We start from the raw sequence: 20,464 nt of genomic DNA, 5'->3' as shown, positions 1-20,464 counted from the left end.
GGTCGCGGATCTCGCGCGACTTAAGCGCTACAATTAAAGATCGCGTCCGATTAGCAGGACGGTTCTGCTCAGAGGGAGAGGGAGAGGGAGAAGGAGAGGGAGAGGGAGAGGGAGAAGGAGAGGGAGAGGGAGAGAGAGAGAGAGAGGGAGAGGGAGAGGAAGAGGGAGAAGGGGAGAGAGAGAGAGAGAAAGAGAGAGAGAGGAAGAAAAAAAAACGTAATTGTATTTATCTAGATCGAAGCTATACGGAGCGACTCAAGTAATTTGATCATCCTAATTATTTCTACATAAAAAATTGTTCATTATTTATTATTGAGTTAATTCAAAAATTAGTGTAATACAATTTCAAAAGCTTTGAAACTAAAGTAATAAAGGATATTATATTATAACAATTTCATACATTTATTTGAGCCACACAGATTATATTCCGAAATAAATATTTAAATTAATCTACTAATAATATATAACAAAATTAATTTAATATAATGTCCTTTGTATAACAGTTTGATAAAATTATAGATAATTAGCTTGAGGTGTATGGCATTGCTTGTCGAATCCGGAAAACATATTTTACCCCTGTTTACCCCGTCAGGGGTCGAATTTCTAAAAATCCCTTCTTAGTGGGTGTTTACATATAAAAGGAATATACTCCCCGAGTTTCATGTTTCTATAGGTTTAGGTGTTTGGGCTGGATTTGATGAGTCAGTCAGTCAGTCAGTCAAGACATTTGTTTATATATATATATATATATATATATATATATATATATATATATTGTGACGTTGCGGCCCGCCGCTTCGTGGCAGCGCCCCGCCGCCGTCACAAGGCGCGGAAATTTGCGCCCAGGGACGAGCCAGAGAGGCGACGACGAGATCTCCAGAGGCCAAAAGGTCGATATCGTTTCCGCGTTTTGACTATTCTTTTATTTTCATGTGTAATTATAATGCGCGCGGCGCCTCACCCACACCACGGCGAATCTTCGAGGGAGTACCGATAACGATGAAAGGGGTCCGGGAGGACCAAGGACCGAGGAGGGGTGGCGAGAGCGGAAACTACAGGGATCACGGGCAGCGAGAGCAACGCGGCAGGCGTGCGGCGAAAGGGGCAGCGATGGACAAGGCCGCCGATAGCGGGGCCCCAGGTAACGGGGAAAACCCGGCCTCAGCAATCTGCCTCCACGGAATACCGGCCCGCGGGGTGACTGATGACCGCCCCGAGGGCAACCGGAGGCACACCGGCCAGAACAAAGTCCAGTCCGCTGTCCAGGGACAAATTGAAGAAGTCGCTACGCCGCCGAGGGACCGTTGCGCGCCCCCGAAGGATCCACCTTACGACGACCGTGCGTTAGAATATCGCGCGAGCTTGCAAGCTCGCTCTCGATTGGTTGGCACGCCCCTACGGAAGTGGGTGCCGCATCGATTCCGTTATCGAGCAAATCTAGCGAGACACTCTAGTCGTCCGTCGGCGAGTCCGAACGTTTTTCTTAAACTACGCGATAGCCGCCCCGAGTCGGGAAAATCTGTTACGCTGCGAAGATCCTCTGTACGAGATGACGGCGAGGAACCCTACGAGGAGACATCACATCGGTGAGGTTGCCCGCAGTAATTAATATCGGGATGTAAAGCCACGACGCCGCCCTCCGGTGCACGCTCTCGTCCGGGAAAACGTTGTAACATCGCGACGCGCACGGTCCCTGGAGACCGCGTATCGAATGGCGATCTACAGCGAGAACAAAGGGCCTCGGGATGGTATCGTGGTCGCGGAATTGAAATAAAGACGCGATTGCGAGCCTCTGGAGATCGCGATAGATTCGTGGCGAAATCTGTTACTGCGAGTCCGTTTCGTATAATGTCCGCGCTCGTGGTTGTGCCTCGCGCCTTCCGTGTTCACGGCGTATCGGATTACCTAATATTACGTAGGTTGCATTGTAGCCCGCGTCGGCACATCATTCGCGTTAATCGGCCGTCTGTGAGTAGCTAATTGCCTCAGAGAATCGTGCGTGTTAGGGTAGTTATGTTCGGATGCGTTGTTCGGTGATTGCGTGTTATTATTGCTCGCGGTAATCCCGCACATTTTTCCTCGCGTTCCTTCCAGTATTTCGCGCTATGCCGAGTGCCTCGGCGTCTCATTTTTCGCGTTCGGCAATCACTGAGGACAGTGTATTGTATTCGCCCGAATAACTGGCGCTATCCTTGGTCATTTCTCGCGTTAGATTAAGTCCGTATTTTCGCGTTTGTTATAGTATTCCGCGCCTCCTTGCAATCGCGCCGAAATTGATCTCGCGTTATTGTGTTGCGTTCGGTCCTCATTACGTTGGGACGTGGCTTACGCCACGATTCATACTTGCGTTAGGCGTTAAGATAATTGCCGATAGAATTCTCGTGCGACTCCCGGCGTAGCGTTCACGCGCTCCGAGCGTGAGGTATCGTCCTTTCGCGATCTTTCCTGCGAGATCTTATTTTCTATTTCCGTGATTATTTTGTGTTTACTGTTGATGTTCCATATTAATTGTAAGTTTTGTCATACTGTATCTCTCTGATTTAATCGCAGCGCCTTCTGCGCGTTTATTATACGATAACGCCGTACTTCGTTTATTCTGGTGTCCGCGCTATCATTATTTCTTTTTGTTTCATCTCTGACGCTCGCGCGACTGATTATATAATTTGCCTGACCGACCGAAGCCTAATCGGTCTTTATTGTTTTACGCGCAAATTCCTACCGAATGAATGTTATTCTGATTTATTAATTGCTTGAGTTCGGAACCTTATTTATGGCGTGTCACCCCGCCGCATATCGCGCCGCCCTTCATCACCCCCGCCCCAGTCCTTAGGTCGAGCTAGCCGATTCCTCGCACATCCGCACGTCTCGCTTTGCGTCTCGTGTTGGCTATCTTTCGCGATTTCGCGGACGCGCGTTGACGCGTCTGGCGCCCAACGGTAAATTCGTTTCCGGAAGTGTCGGAGGTGCGAGGGAATCGTCGGAGAGGCCCGTCATCCCGCTCTCCTTACTTCTTTTGATCCAGCACACGTCCCGGAGCGGTCCGGGAGTGAAAAAGTCGTGACAATATATATATATATATATATATATATATATATTGCAAGATTATAGTTCAAGTTAAAACGTGTTCATTATTTACTATAAAAATCTTAATATTAGTAGGAATAAAGCTTATGCTAATATTTATTTAAAAGTTGCAGTAATAATAGGCTATCATTTATGATTATTTATCATTCATGATAACATGATGATAAATATGATAAATCATATATTAATTATTAATAACATTCAATATATGTATATTATTATATATCCAATCTTATATTATTATTATATATATCCAATATTAATATTGATATATATATATATATATATATATATATATATATGATTTATTTTACTTAGGTACTATAAAATGCTATATTATATTTATTCTGTTTAAATATTGGATTTTAATATTATATATCTCCTGATTTTTACCTACATGAAAAGTGTTAAATTATTTGACTGATTGTGAGATCATATATTTAAGTTTTTAAAAAATATGAATCTAACAAATTTAAATTTTTTTTAATTTTATTACTCAAAATTTTTTAAATTTTTTAAGGCATTATTACAATTCTTTGAAATCAAAATTATTATAGATGATATTGGTTTTTACATTAAGAACATTTAATGCGTTTAAGGCGATGAGGCACATTTTTACGCGCGTGGTTGATGCTCGTCGCAATTCCGAGAGACAAACAGAAGAAAGAAACAGCGAGAGAAGCTGCTTTCCGTGGTGTGGCCAGAAAGAAAAATCTCGGTTATATTTCACACGCTGTCGAAGTGTCGTGTGTGCACGCGTGCGTGTTCATGCGTGCGAAACGCACCGGCTTGTACATACACGGGTGTCCCCGTGCTTCTCTCCCACGAGGAATACCAACCGACCGTGTCCTCGTCTTCCTCGCTTTTGTTTTTTACGCCGGGTTTTTTTTCTTTTCTTTTTCAGAGTCGCTCTCTCTCTCTCTCTCTCTCTCTCTTAATTGCTTTCCAGAGAAGCAAAGATGAGCTCTCGTCTCCACTTCACCCTTCCTTGGCATCTTAGTTATTCTTTAATGTTATCTATAGTCAGCCGACACTTTCCGGACACAATACAAAAAACAAGCGAATGAAAGAGAGCTATAAAGCTTTTAAAAATTTTCAAAATCTGTTTTAAAGCTCGATTTATAGTGATCGTGATAATCTAAACATCATTGAAATACGATTTAATTCTTATCCATGATAATTGACACGAAATAATCCTACTTTTACTGAACTAATTTCCATAAATTATCGTAGAAATATTAAGTACTAATACAATGTACTAGTTCACGAGTAACAAATGTTAATAGAAACTAAGCATCAAGTATAATGGGTTTGCAGTGTAAAGTATAACGTGTTGAATTTAAAGACTTGTATTTCCTCGTTGCAGCTATGAATTGCGTGATGTCAGAAGCAAAAAATTATGTGAATTATTTTCTGGTAATATATATGTCAAAATAAATTAATTTTTTTCGTTTATTGTTACGTCACGTTTAATATATATATATAGACGACTTTCTTTTCAGTGAGTAAATAAGTAGCTGTAAATCTCGATCAATGGTCGTAAGAAACATTTTTACAAATGTAGGACATGCATATTGAATCATACATGCATTTATTACTGCATAACAATAAAGAAAAGTGCAATTTTCATTACATCTTATTAATTTACATTATCAAATGTAAGTGATAATATAGTTTGTGTTATAAGAAAATATTAATTTATTTTGACGTATAACATAAGAAAAAATTGCCTAATACTCAATTAATGATCGATAATGGTTTAATGAGAATCGTAAGAAATGTATAATTATCTCGTCATAGAAACGATAAAAAAGTACATATCTACGACATACAGCAAGCGGAAGTAACGATTATCTGTGACGATTATGTAACTGTTAAAACAACATTAAGATCGAACGGTACGATCGAAGAAAACGAAGCGAGAAATGAAGTACGTATGCTATGTTTACATGGTGCTCGCGATTTTTCCGAAATGGGAGGAAATTGGTTCCTCAGAGCGTAACGGTGATGACAAGAAACAAACAACTCCGTGTACATGGATAATCAAGCCTCATCCGCTAATTGGTAAGCGGCACGTTCGTCAATAGCAGAATCGAGGCGCGGGCAATTCGTGAATATCGGCGTTTATTCGATCGATTTCGAAAGTACGTTCCCGTTCTTCGTTCTTCACTGACTTAATTCGCTTCGCGAGGATCGCCGAACTCGCTATTACGCGAAACGGCGAGATAACTCCCGTACACCGCGCGCTAAGCACGACCCGGTCGTGCTCGGCTAACTCGAGGCTTTCGATGTATCAATTAAGGCGAGATGAGGACGATCAGGCATGAGCGCTACTCGGAATATCGATGTTCGGGAAGAAAACGCCCTTGTGGGAAATGACGAGAAATCCCGTTCGTTTTCAGTTGCACAGTGAGAGAGATTCAGTATTGAATTGAAGCGTGTGTATGTACGTTTCTTTATGTAGCAACAATCTCCATTATATCCGACTTCGGCTTCTTTCTTCGATATTGAAACTACATACGTTAGCGTGGCGTGGGCATTGAAGTTTCTATTTTGCAATGTGCTTGATTATTATGCAAGTCTTACCAAAAATTTGGAGTTTATTTTTTCTCTTTATACTGCAAATTTTAATATATAATTTAATTATTTTATAATATATAAAATTTAACGCGTTTATGTGTGCACATAAATTATTTTATTTGATTGTCATTTGTTAGAATAACGTTAATTAAACTTTCCAAAAATGCTAAAATAAGAGTAACGTTAAAAAAATATTTTATTGATAAAGTTGAAAGATTTATTATAAGTTAATGAGTTGGTTCTGTATTAATAATGATATTCATCTTTCTTTAAAATAGAACAATATGTAAAGTGGAATTAATAGGAATTAAATTTTCGAGAAGAGCATGTAAGTTTTAATACGATCAAAGTGTATTTTACAGTGCTATATTTGTCAACGTACTTATTAAAATAACGACTAACTTAGAAATACAGAATTAATCCTATTATTATACGACGCGAAGCGAGACCGCACCGTGACTCTTTTACGCGACTAAGTAAGTGCATGTGACAGGAATTATAGTAGTTTACGTTTACGTGAGTGTTACTTCTGTAGTAACTTATACGAACGATATCATCGTAGTTACTATAAAATCTCCCGTTTATGCGGAAGAATTATCGTATCGTTCGTAAGTTACTACAGAATTAAGTAACGCTCGCGTAAACGTTGTATAGGTTAGATTACCGGTTTCTTATTTTACATAAAACGCGAGATTCACTTATGTATGCAAGTTTAACGCCTATTGAATTAATATAAAATAATTTTCCTAAATGTAAAAATAACACGATGTTATATATGCGGTTTGGCGTGAATATATATATCGCGACAATAACCGAGGTGATCGAAGAAGTTGTGTATAATGTCCCGATTCAACGGCCCTTGTCCCTGGTTGAGAGTGTTAATAATAACATTAATATCTCTCACACTGTCAAGCCAAATTGGCTCTTCGTTCAGCTTCCGACTCGTTCATCATTTCTCCTTTTGCAAAATTTGGAAAACAGCATGATGTATTGGTTGGTATAACAATAAATTGCTGCCAGTTCCAGATGTATTGAACAATAAGTGATATAATCTTAACACGTTGAATAAAAAAGAAATCAGAATATTCTGATTATACAATACATTTTTACTTTGTAAAGGATGATTACGTGGCTGTATATTGGAGCGACAAATGGATTAGAGGATGCGATTACTCGATCACGGTGGTTACTGGCAGTTTAGTAATTCGTAATGTAGGCCATTGATATATAATTATTTGACCCTATCCTTCCAAGCCATCAAAATTTTTTTAGCAAATATTCAGCCAAAGAACGGTAACTATATATTGACGTTATATGTACTATTATTTCAGATTATACATCTCTACTCAAAATTATTTATCTTTGGATATGTAATTATCTTTGATGTTACTCCTTTGCAGGTAAATGGTCGATAGAAGCTTACAATGTGGTACAAAATTGTTCCTCAAAGGGAGTTGCTGCTCAAGCTCAGATTGAAGGTCGCATACAAACTAATTGTTTGGCGCTCACCAAACTGTAGATAGATGTATGTATCATACTTATTAGTTTAGTCTCGTTACTCGTTGTACATTCTTCGCATACCTAGTATTAAGTAGTTCGGTGACTCGCGCGAAACGTCGGCGGATCGCGATCAACGCGGAATCGATAATTGCGCGATTCACCAATCGGTGCTGCCCTCGCTCACCCCACGAGGGCACCCGCCTGAAGAACAAGTACTCGCTCGCGACACTCTTCCAGCGCGGCGAGCTCCCAGCACTCATCGTTACGACGTCTCGGAGCACGGAGATTTTCGGAGGAGAGAGACTTGCGCTTATATACGGAGTCGCGAGATCACCCGCCCGCTCCCTGAAAGTGCGATCGCCTACTTTCTCGGCCTTCTTGTTTGCTGCCTCTATCTGCTTACTCCTGCTTGCTTGCTGCCTGCCTTGACTTGCTTGCTGCCTGCTTTGCATTTACCTCGCTTGCTGCCCTGCTTACGCTGCTGCACGAGCCCGATCGTGACCGAGAGACGAAGCATCCAGGAGTCGACGGCACAACGAACGGTGAGTCGCATTTGCTTAACTTTCGCTTTGGGGAGACTTTACACACCCCCCCTGGTCCTTCGAGCTTTGCTTTATCGCAAATCCGGGTACGGCTCTACCGCCCCCCGAGCACTAATATTTATGCAAATATTTATTTTATGATACAAAATTATTAGGTAAGTAGTTATTATTATCCAATCTTCGAGAATCTTTTTGCGGAAGCGCAAATTAATTGAAATCAATTGAATTTTTTTAAAGCTAATTTTTTTTACTGAAGAACTGGTAATGAACGGACATGCTGAACAAGTAGCATGGGACCAGATGAATCTAGAAATACTTGAATCCATCTGTACATAAGAGTTGTCAAGAAACTCAAAAATTTTCACGCATAATCTGCGATTCTTAGTCAGTATGGACTAGAGTTTAATACAATCGCCATTGATGATCCCCTTTAATCGCGTCAAAATTGATTATTTTGCTTTTTTGACTTCGTTTTTTACTCATGTTGTAAAATAGTTTTTTCGATTGTGTAGAATATTTATATTTAGAAAGAAAGAAATTTATAAAGATTGCTATATTGATCATAGAGTAGAGAAAACAATAACTTAACGTTTTACAAAGTAGTGTCACATTTAAACTAAAAAAATTTGTATCAAATAACTCAGACGAATTAGGAAATTTGTTTCTACATGACTAATATCTATTTCTGATTAGGGACGTTTCGAGAACTCATTGAAATAATTTACTTTTTTTTCAGGTAGGAGAGTGAAAGGAGATGAAAGGAGAGATTGAGAGGTGAGGAAAGTGTTGATTGAAGAGGGTAGATAGAGGAGTGTGAAAGGAAGACGGGAGAATGGAGGTGAAGCGGAAGGTGGTCTGGAGGAGACGGGAAACGTTGGTGAAGAGGCACGTGGAAAGTGAGGTTAGGGAGAAGGGCGATATTGAAGGAACGGAGGTAGCAGCCCAGGTTACACGACGAGGGAGCTGAGCGAGTTGGTAGCATGGAGTATCGATCGGGCGATCGATCGACCTGTCGAGACAGAGGGTTTGTCGATGGTGGCGCGGCAGGTGCGGAACGGAGCAGAGAGTCGTCTCGACAGATCGATGGATCGAACGATTGAAGGGGGCGGACAGATAGATAGGTGATGGAAGGAGAAGGAGAGAAGGCGACGGAGAAGTGGAACGAGGAAGGAGAGGAGGTGACGAGCGTGCGTGAGCTGGACTTTGGAGGCAAGGAGAAAAGAGGGGAGTGGGAAGGATGAAGATGGACAAGGATAAAGCAGTGGAGACGAGGGTACGGACGAGAACACGGGCCATAAGAAGAAAGGAGAGTAAGAGGGAGGTAGGATGAAAAGGAGAAGGGAGGGGAGGAATTAAAAAGGAGGAACGTGATTATAAGGGTTGAGAAGGAGAAATGGGGAGGTAAGGAGTCAAATTGGGAGAAAACGAGGACAGGTCGGTGGAGGCAAGGGACAGAGAGAGAAGGGAGAGGGAGGGGAGATTAGAAAAAAGGATGGAGGAAAGCAGAAACGCGGAGCGGGCGGAGGAGGACGAACTAACGAGAGGGATGGAGGAGAAACTCCTGATGACTTCAGACGAGGAGAAGGAGGACAAGAAGAAGGGGCTGTAGGACGAAGGAGGCGAGGCGAGACAAGAAGGATCGAGGCAGAGCGACGAAGACTCCGAGAAAGCAGAGAAGACAATAGGAGGTGAGGGGAAAAACGGGGAAAGAGGGTAAAAGAAAAATGTAAGGTCGCAAATGGCCAGGATGAAGGAATTGTTTTTCTGTTTGTAGAGGTTTGGGTACATTCCTTAGAAAAAAACGCCTTGTAAACCCTACGGGGATAAACAATAAACCAACACAATACAATACAATACAATTTAATTTCTTTTCACATTTAAATTTAGGTCACCGTAGATTAAACTTGTTACTTTATAAGTTATTGTTAAATGATGCATTTTATTTAATATCTTGTGTTATCTTTTTAAATTATTTAAAAATTGCTCTAATTTATTTAAAGATTTGTCTTTTAAACATTTTTTTCAGTAACTTGTATTCCGCACTTCACTGTCGTGGCATAAAATTATTTTATGAATCAAAAGATGGAGAGTAAGCTTTCGAATTAATCCAGATGTACGCATATATACTGTATATATTTGATTAATAAGTAATTTATCTGAGACTATTTATTTATTATGAAAAAAATTAATAATTGTTTTTCACTAATTATTAATTTTTAAATAAATAATTATTTATTTTTTATAAACTATCAGTTATTTTAATAATAAAAAATTTATTTCTACTAATTACCAGTTTTTACAAAAGAAATTAACCCTTATTGGTCACACTTCCCAAGAATCCCGTACCGGGCACACTGGGTGAAATACACCCCCAGCGTGTTTGCACGTGTATAAAAAGTTGTAGATAACCTTAAAAAAAATATCTTGTTGTAGTTTAAGTCTTCCTTAAAAAGTCTGTATAAGTTGTAACGATGCGCCCCGAAACGCTTCATTCCCGTGACACCGGAGTGAACCAGGGTAAGAGAGTTCTTCTCTTACTCGCCAAGGGTCTTGGCCACCCGGTGCCGCCTCTCGCCTACACGAATCGGTGCGCCAGGAGATAGAGAGTACTTTTCTATCTCCGCTAAGGTTCTTAGCCGCTCGATATCGCGTCCCATCGCGATCCAACGCCTTACGCGCTCACTGCCGCCGCTATCCAAGCCTGCGACACAGTATACTGTGCCTGCGACCCCGCGTCACCCGCGCCGAAATCGTACACCGCACTTCAGCGAGTCCACGCGCCCGCCGATCCGCGAAACTCCGCGATCTCCGTATATCATCACTTTACCGACGTCCGTAAACTCCGCGATATCTTTACGTCACCGCCCTTGTAACCGCGTCCGCGATCTATTGTACATACGTACCCAGCGACTCCGCGATATCTGTATATTACCGCCATTAAAAACCACATCCGCGATCTTCCACACGTATCCATCGACTCCGCGATCACTGTATGCCGCCGCTATCGTAGCAGCGACCGCGATCTTGTGTACATATCCACCGCTCCCGCGAGCATCTCTATGTATTTACGCATAATTGAATAAACCTTATTTTGTTTTGTTATATTTTAATAAAGCCTTGTGTCTTCCTCCGCGCCTACTCCGAATCCTGACCAGCCGCGAGCTAAATCCGCGCTTCGGAAGCTAGGTTGTTTTAAGGTTTGATTTGCAAATAATTAATTTAACATATGTAAGAAAATTGTTGAAAAAAAAGTCGAAAAAATGACTTTTTCAAAAAAAACTAATGTAACTTTTTCAATTTTTAAAATATTTTAATTTTTTATAAACGGTTTTTTCATCCTTAGATGAAAACTTTTCACTGATTATTGCAGTTTATGCGGCCGTTCCAGAAAGTTTATTTATTTTGAGGTATAAAGGTGAGATTTTAGTAGTTATACTAGGCGGGTTCTAAACCGGGAGCTCCGAGGGGGGGGGTGAGGGAAGGGGGTATTGGATTACGCGGGGGGGGTGAGGGGGGGAGGGAGGGGGGTATCGGATTACGCGGGAAGGGAGGGAGGAGGGGTATCGGATTTCGCAGGAATGAGGGGGAGGGGGGGTATCGGGTTACACAAGGATATCGGATTTCGCGGGGGTGAGGAAGAGGGGGGTATCGGGTTACACAAAAATATCAAATTTTTCGCGGGGTGGGGGGAAGGGGGGTTGACCTTGACATACCACCGGGATGACTCACCGGGATGAGTCACCGGGATGACTCACCCGCGCCGCTGGTCCGCGCCGCTGGTCCGCGCGGGAGGAAGGGGTCCGCGTTCGCGTTCGCGGTCGCACCGCGGGTCCGCGTGGGGGTTCGCGGGGGTCCGCGGGGGCCGCGTGGAGGTCCGCGGTTGCGCCGCGGGGTCCGTCGGGTCACGGGGGCCTCGTTCGCAACGACGCCGCTAGGCGGCGTACAATGGGTAAGACTAACTCGATAGCGCACTGTGTAGGGAGCGTGTTTTGTCGATGACGCATCGAACCTGTCGGGACATGTTCGTCGTAAACAACATTTTTCTAGGAAAAAGAGGGTGTTATCTCGTAGACTAAACAATTTCGCGCTATTTTTTACGACGCAGTACGTAAAAGACAATGGAAGAAATGATGTCATCGGGACGATGATCGACCCGATAACGCATCGAACCTGTTGGAACATGTTCGTCGTAAACAACATTTTCGAAGAAAAGGGGGTGTTATCTCGTAGACTAAACAATTTCGCGCTATTTTTTACGACGCAGTACGTAAAAAAACAAAGGAAGAAATGATCTTTCAAGATTCAATTGAAGCAAGAGAGAGGGCAAAGGGTATATAACGAGGGATGAAGCGCGTCGAGCCGCATTAGTATACGATTTGAGAGCGACACATAGGTCAAAGAGTATCGAGATTTATTTTGTGGTTAAACATGTTATCACGTACAAGTGCTGTGAAGTGATATAATAAAAGAACTGGTGCGAAAGTGATGAAACATGGATCAATTCGAGCAAACCGAACGCGATCTATTGGAGTTATCCGACCAAGTAGCTACCGTGGGTGAATATTTCACATGGACACTGCAATGCGCGGAATTCGTCGAGCAGCTCGAGACACGCTGTAGTGCCAAACGTCAGCGGCTCTCCGACAATCCAACGATCGGGCAAAGGCAATCGTTGGTTGCCCGAATCGCGCGACTTGAGGGTGTAAAGTCGCGATTGGAAAGACAATTTATCCATAGCGGTGGTAATTATGCGAATGCCGGCACCAGTGGCGACACGCGCGCGGCAGAACTCGTATGGCGAGAAATCGACGCCGGGTTCGAAACGCGAATAATGACCGGTGCGGTAATTAATACAGACCATATAAAACCGCGACAGTTTTTGGAAGACGCCTGCAGCGTAGTGTGCAAGCGAGTACGAGACATTATAAAAACACATAACTGTGTCAAAGTGAACACCGCGTTCAACGGGGAGTTTGTGGCGGGTGATAAACGTGCCAATAAGAGTATATGTACAAAGAACATAGAACTCTGTGGTACATCGCACTTGCGTGATTGGTACGAGCTGCACGTTATTGAGCCCACATTAGCGAAACTCGAGGAGTTCCAGGAACGCGACAGTGGGTGGGCGTTGACTCGAATCCTCAATTTGACGGTGAGCGTCAACAAATACAATCCTTTGCGCGCGGGGTATCACTTGGAATTTACTAAAGACATTAAAGTGAAGCGAGCTGTGATCAATGTGCTGTCTATGGACAATGCGTGTTTTGCGTGGGCCGTGACGGCTGCTCTGTATCCAGACGAAAGACATCCAAAACGGGAATCTTCATACCCGCATTATTCAACGGTACTGAATTTACAAAACATTAAGTTCTCAATGACGTTGAGTCAAATTAAACAGTTCAAACGACTCAACGATATATCCGTCAATGTTTATATCATCGAGAGACAGAAGACTTCAAACGTTCTCCCGATACGGCTTACCGACCGCACAAGTGTTAAAAAAAATGTGAATCTGCTGTACGTGCAGGATCCGCGAGACAACAATGTTGGACATTTCGCGTGGATTAAAAATCTATCCCGTCTCGTGAGCTCGCAATTGAGCAAGAAAAAGAACAAAAAATACTTTTGCGATCGGTAAGTACTTATATTTTTTAATAATATATATATCATTTTTATATTTTGTGTATAAAACATTTATATTTTATGATTCTTTTTTTGCAGATGTCTTCACTACTTTAGTTATTTTATAGTTCCTTGACCGGTGACACCGTATCCGAGAGCGATTACGCGCACGCCGCGAATGTATGGCAGCGATTCTCCGTTCGAACTCTGGGCAAATACAGCGATCTATACCTGAAAACCGATGTCTTGCTGTTGGCCGACGTGTTTAAAAATTTCCGCGACAGCTGCGTCGCGAGTTACGGACTTGATCCCGCGTACTACTACACTTTACCAGGCTTTACGTGGGACGCAATGTTGAAACATACATGTATCAATTTTGAACTACTGACCGACGTTGACATTGACATGGTCATGTTTATCGAACGTGGTATACGCGGCGGCCTGAGTCAATGTTCCGGCAGATACGCGAAGGTCAAACAAGTATATGGAGTCGTACGATTCATCGAAACCGTCATCGTACCTAATGTACTTCGATGTCAACAACTTATACGGCTGGGCAATGTGTAAGCCACTGCCCTACGCGGAGTTTCGATGGGTCGAAGACGCGTCAAATTTTGACGTTAACGCGATCGCTTTGGATTCGCCTATGGGCTATATTCTCGAGGTCGATCTTGAGTATCCGCAGGATAAACACGACGCGCACGCTGACCTACCGTTCTGTCCGATGCGCGATAAACCGCCCGGCAAACAGCAGGACAAACTTCTCGCCACGCTACACGATAAGGAGCATTATGTCATCCATTATCGCAATCTGCAACAGTGCACGCGCCATGGCATTCGCATCACTAAAATACATCGCGTATTGCAATTCGCTCAATCTGAGTGGCTCCGCTCTTACATCGAACTCAATACAAAATTCAGAACACAAGCCAAAAATGAGTTCGAGAAACGTTATATAAATTAATGAATAACGCTGTTTTTGGGAAAACAATGGAGAATGTACAAAATCACGTCGATGTAAAATTAGTGACGAAGTGGAAGAATAGATACGGTGCAAAGGCAATGATCGCGCGACCGAATTTCCACAGCAGTAGCGTGTTTTCAGAAAATCTGGTAGCCATCGAACTGCGCAAACTCGAGGTGAAATTCGACAAACCGATCTACGTCGGCATCCTCGACTTGTCGAAGGTGTGCCTATACGAATTTCACCACGAATACATGTCTCCCTTGTACCGCGACTCGTGTAGAATCATGTATACCGACACGGACAGTTTGATTTATCATATCAAGTGCGACGACGCGTACGAGAACATGAAACATGATATAGTCAGGTTTGACACAAGTGACTATGCGGTAGATAACGCTTATGATATGCCTCTCGTCAATAAAAAAGTGCCGGGTCTGATGAAGGATGAAAACAACGGGGTCATTATGACCGAATTCGTTGGACTTAGGGCGAAAATGTACGCCTTGCGAGTCGATGGCAAAAAAGATTGTAAAAAAGCGAAAGGTGTCAAAAGCAACGTCATCGCGCGCACCATCACATTCGACGACTACACGCGGTGTCTGAACGATGAGATCGAAATGATTCGACCGCAGTCGTGCATACGATCGAAAATGCACGAAGTGTACACTATTTGCGAGACGAAAATCGCTCTGAGTCCGTACGACGATAAGCGATATATCGTGCCGGATTCGACCGATACGTTGCCGTGGGGACATTATCGCATACCTTTATCATAGTAGTTATCATAATAAGGAACAGTAAAGATTCATGTATGTATGTAATATAATGTATGTATGCATGTATGTATGTAATGTATGCAATACATGTAATAAAATGTATGTATGTATGTACATATAAATGTATGTACGTAATGTATATATGTAATATAATGTATGTATGTAATGTATGTAGTATAACATATATGTATGTAAGAAATAGTCCTCAAGTAAATATCGTATTATATATGAGAAGGGATATTAATAAGGATATCGCGCACATGTATTTAGTATTGTTGCACCCGTGCCGCGCGCTTCATGCGAGTCGCCCGGTAGTAAATGTCGCGCCGCGAATCGTCCTTAGTGACGCTTGTTTATGTGAATATTGATTTTCTCTGATGCTCAATTGATTATTGATTTTCCTACCAGATGTTCAGTTATACCAGATGTTCTGTTTATACCCGATGTTCAGATTTGCTCTGGGTCTTGTCTCGTTCGGACGTGTCAGCCCGAGCTCTTCTTTAATAACGGGAGATTAATAAAAAAGTTTCCTTTTCTAACAACGTGTCCTCTTTTCTTGTGAGAGTCCTGAGAAACGCGCCGCGAGTGAGTGAGTGAGTGTAAACGTGCGGCTGACGCTTGACGAGCGTAACAGTATTTAATATTTTTTATTATATACTGTATATGTATCACACACATATTTCAAACATTTTACATGTATCATTTTTTATATTAAGAATAAAATACAGTTTGCACGAATTAAATAACATTGTTCTTGTGTATCCAAGAGTTGTGCGATCCATCGAATCCCAGCTATTTAACGTAAACCTCGTCACCCCTCCTGCGCAGTACTTTCTCCACGAGATACACGTCTGGATAAGTCGCGCGATGCAACTCGTGCTCGTAAAACTCTCCAGAGACGGATTTTTCACGATAGCATGAGACTCTTAATCTCAGGGTCGTGGGTTCGAGCCCCACGTTGGGCGCCAGAATTTTACGACGACGACGACGATGTCCTCACGGTCTCGCCGGCCGTGGAGGAGCGCGCCGTCGCTTTCTTCACTATAATCTCTACCAATATTCGCGATACTGCTCTCCGAAACCCCGATGGTAGCTCGACTGAGTATTTTAGAGATGTTATGTTGGGCGCCAGGTGCGATTCCTCGCACCACGATTCACGAGATCGCAGTATTTCTCAGGCGTGGGCTTCTTTGATCAACCGCGGATGGAATAGGAGAGGGAGCGTAGCGCAATCATCACCCTCAAATACATAAAACATTAAATTATATTTCGGTTAAGGCAGATAACAAGTGGACGATAGCGAGTTCCACGGCGAACAAGCAGAACCCGAGCACACGCCACGTGTCACCCCACGAGCGCGATACTCGTTCCGTCGCTGAGCTGCACGGCAATCCCGATTGAATTCGCACAAGAGTATTCCCCGACATAAGTTGCAGCAAATTCCACCCGGACGGTCAAACGCGAGATGTTAACAATAACCAACGCAATCTCCTTAAACAATTACGCAATTTCCCTACGGTCTACCGCGACAGCGCCGGGGATCTTCTCTCCCCTCGAAACGCACGAATGGCCCCACCCGTTAACTCGACACAACCGTGGGCCATTAATCCCGATGAAACGCACGTATAGCTACTTACAAATGGCATGAACTTAACCGGCAACGATAACTACGAGGCTCTCTCACGCGCGAGAGCCACTTCTCAAAACTACGGCACGGTTAAGCCCACGGCGCTCATGAAATTCCACGCGACGAAATCACCCGCAACGAAATTACGCGAACGAAATTACTCACAACGAAATCATACGCAACGAAGTACACGAAACGATATCACAACGAAATTACATGTACGCTGACTGTCGGCGGCCGTACGTTTTCATCCCCGAGGCGGGCACTCGCGATCACTTCGTCGCACGGGCCCTCCCGCGGTATGGCACTCGATATTCTTTAATTACAGCCGATTTCATACTTTACCGCGGCACAGCGCGACTCCCGGGAGGGCCTAGGTATTCTCGCGATCTTACTTCGAGGAAGGCTGAGCAGTGGCCTTACAAATTCGTCTCGTTCCGGCGGCTTGTCACTCGCTCTTAGGGCTGGATGTTGCCGGGATGGCGGCTCGCTCGACAGTGGCGTTTCCTCGATCCGGCGGGACCACGCAGGGCCCGCGCGCGCCCGCGCGCGCCGGTTTCCCTAGCCTGATCGGTGCTGCGCCCTGGCCTGCCAGCGATCCCTCTAGGCGATCGTCGCGCCCTTCGCGAGCGCCTCTCGTCACTGCGCCCATCCGCCGGCGGTAGTTTTGAAGTCCGCCTATTTGAGACCGGCTGTCCAGGCCGCGTCTCATCGCCCGGTTCCTCGACGGCCAGGCTGGACGGGCCATGGCTCGTCGACCGGGAGCGGTACTCAGCGGTGGTGGCCCCGTTCCTTAACGGGGACCTTCGTCGGGGCGTCCCCCGTATCCGGGCTGCAGTGCTCTCGTGCCATCCGTGACGCCTTGACAGGTCATCTGATCTGCCGGCTGTGGGCCCCAGCGTGACCCGCCCGCCGATCGTACGCCCTCGGAAGCTCCTGGTTGTCCAGCCGTAAGTCCCTCGACGCGGCATAAGCCGTTACACTCGTCGTGACCCTGGCCATCTGCTCCGCACTCCCTCGACCTGTAACGCTCGCAAAAGGTCTTAATCCTAACCTAAAAGCTCGCTCTCCGCCCGCCTCGGGCGGAGGCACCATCCTTGACGCCTCCCTCGGCCGAGCTCCCATCTGGGGTAAGGGACGCGACTTTTGTCACGTCACAAGTCCTCGAGTAGATAAGTTACGGGATTGGTACGCTGCACTTTAACGATCTTAAACACCTCGGTGGTCCAATTCGGCGTGTAACCTTTCTCAAAAATTGTCTTGTATTTGCTGACGCGTACCGAGTCGCCCACTTTGAATTTTGCCGGGCCCGCGATCTTTATCGCGCTGTACACCGTAGCCAAGAGTCTTTCGGCGATCGCGGGGGTAACGTCGACGGGTCGCATGCCGATGGTTCGATGCTTGCGCGCGTTGTAATCCGACACGAGTCGCGGCAACGCGTCGACCCACTTGTAATTTCCGTTGAGCGTAAACATCTTCCACATGTTGTTCTTTAACGTACGATTGAATCGCTCGACGACCGACGCTTTCAACACCGAATACGTGGAATAATGATTGATGTCGTATTTTCTCACGAGACGTTGCACGTCGGTGTTGTAAAATTCCTTCCCCATGTCGGTTTGTAGATTACTAGGGCACCTCTCGCTATCTCGAATTATCTCAGCGATAGCGTCAGCCGTCTCGCTGCCACCTTTACCCTTGAGCGGCACGGCCCACGCGTACTTGCTCAACACATCAATGACGGTAAGTATTTAGTGGTAGCCTCCGTTGAAACGTGAGTACGGACGCATCTCGACGATGTCAGCCTGCCACAGGTCGTCGTACCCTCGCACTATGACGTGTCTTCGGGGAAAATTTCTTCTCGCCGGAGCGTGCAATTCGTCCACCAACCGTCGCTTTTCGATATTTTTATCCACATCGGTCGATTTTAACGGTTTCATGTTTCGTTGTCGCCGTTTCTACTTCTAGTGCATCGTTCGTAGCAGTTTCTGAACAGTTCGTAACCGCTTCTGAAGAGTTCGTAACCGCTTCTGAACCATTCGTAACCGCTTCTGAACCATTCGTGAATCGTTCGTTGTCGTTCGTAGTCGTCAGTTAACTGCTTCTTACCACTCATCGTCGTCGTCGTCGACGTTCTTTAGCCGTTTGTAGTTTTTTCTGTCTCCGCGTAGTTCGCAGCTGTTTCTAAACCGCTCGTAATCGTTTTTAAGCTGTTTTTGAACCGTTTGACAACCGTCCGACAAGCGTTTTCGAACCGCTAGACAGCCGTCCGACAACCGTTCTCGAGTTGTTCGTTGCCGTTCCTCGCCGTCGTTAATGAACCGTTGCTTCTCTTCACTCGACGCCTTTCGATAATCGTTTCTGCTGAACCGTTTGTCCATTGTTGATGTTGTTGTTGTTGTTGTTGTTGTTTGTTGTCGCGTCTGATTCAACGGTACTCGAATGGCGAAGTTTGTTTATCGCAGTCCGTAACGCTTGCAGATCCTTCTCGAACGCAGTCAGCTTCTCGTCTGATTCTTTTCGTTGATTGTTCAACATTTTAAAGAATTGATCAACGTACAGTTTGTTAACCGCGTCACCGTCAGTCTCAGGTTGCGCTACGCGACGAATCTTGCGCGACTTTGCGTCAAAGTCCGTAGCGGCGCGACACAGAGCGTTATTGCGCACGAAATTTCTCATTAATCCGCTCCATCGATGGTACGAAATGGCGTTCGTCGCGTCTCCGCTGTGCTCGAACAATCCAAATTTGTTGATCGGCATTTCGACGCTGATTGAACGGATCGCCGTCGCATGGTTTGATTTATAATAAGCCCGGCTTCGCGAAGTTCCTCGATGATCGACATGATTTCGTTATCGTGGGCATTGTTGCCAGCTTGACGCAAAGCGTCGAGCAATTGCAGACGATCCACCAGCTCGTTGAGGTCGTCCCAGTGCACGTAGTCGATCTTATTGTCGGTTAGCGTCATCGCGCGAGGCATGGATAATCCCTTTCCGGATTTTTTCTTCTTGGATTCGGTAGACATCAACGGTGAGATTACAAATCGATACTTGAATCCCACGTTGCCCTTTAGTCGCCCGAGAGGATCATGCTTGTATTTATGAGCACTCGTTGCCAACAATATGCTCCTGTACTTGATCTTATCGTCCTCCGTGTAGATCGCGTCATCGGGTATTTTTTTGAAGATCAACTCGTAAATACCGGGTGTGCCGGCGTATCGTACGCCGTCGATATAAATGTTATCCGCTTTGTCCACGTCAAAACTTTTATTACCGAGCATCAATTTATTCTTGCCAAGATAAACGCCGTACGCTATGTCCATCGTTGGACAGGTGCCCAAAACATCTGCGATGTAAATTCGGCTCAGTGGACCCAAGTGATCTTCCAACGATTCTATAAACCATTTTCGACCCTCCGACGTTTGCAACCGATTATAAACGGTCGTCCTGATCGAGTCGTCCGTGGTTTCGAAAACATTCGCGGTTTCAATAAATTCGGGACTTGTACGTTGCACGGTTCGCGTCGGTGTAGAGGTTATCGGTGTAGAGGTTATCGGTCGTTTCGATTGATCAGATTTACACGGTGTCGATGACAGATCCGGCCAGGAGTCTGATCGTTTCTTCTTTCTCTTCGGTGTAGCATCCTCCTCCTCCCCGCGCTGTTGAACGGATAGCGGTTCGATTTTCGCGTCAGCGTCACTCTCCGTCGGCTCCTCTTCTTTCACCGCGGTCAAGCTCAAGTTGTCAACGATCTTTTTCAACGGCCCGA

The 20,464-nt window shown here is 44.6% G+C and overlaps 2 protein-coding genes and 1 long non-coding RNA gene across 5 annotated transcripts in view; 2 read left to right on the top strand and 1 right to left on the bottom strand.

Moving 5' to 3' along the window:
• The window catches only part of Sprt (PDZ domain-containing protein sprite), a 195,755-nt gene that overhangs the window by 103,206 nt on the left and 72,085 nt on the right, over positions 1-20,464 (bottom strand). The window lies entirely within an intron of this gene.
• LOC143906501 (uncharacterized) lies at positions 1,420-11,147 on the top strand. 2 transcript variants are annotated; one of them, XR_013259544.1, is made up of 3 exons: positions 1,420-1,586; positions 7,065-7,189; positions 8,443-11,147. It is a non-coding gene; the product is annotated as an uncharacterized LOC143906501 (long non-coding RNA). The 2 variants fall into 2 exon arrangements; XR_013259543.1 differs by lacking the exon at positions 1,420-1,586 and adding an exon at positions 6,094-6,957.
• Positions 14,292-16,617, top strand: LOC143906500 (uncharacterized). Its single transcript, XM_077422636.1, has one exon. The coding sequence runs from the start codon at positions 14,292-14,294 to the stop codon at positions 15,069-15,071; it is 780 nt and encodes a 259-aa protein (XP_077278762.1). The 3' UTR covers positions 15,072-16,617.

Source organism: Temnothorax americanus, unplaced genomic scaffold (assembly GCF_048541705.1).
Source record: "Temnothorax americanus isolate GAGA-0224 unplaced genomic scaffold, ASM4854170v1 Scaffold71, whole genome shotgun sequence".
Lineage (NCBI taxonomy): Eukaryota > Metazoa > Arthropoda > Insecta > Hymenoptera > Formicidae > Temnothorax > Temnothorax americanus.
The sequence above is the reverse complement of the archived record's forward strand: the minus strand, read 5'-3'. Positions and strand labels throughout refer to the sequence as shown.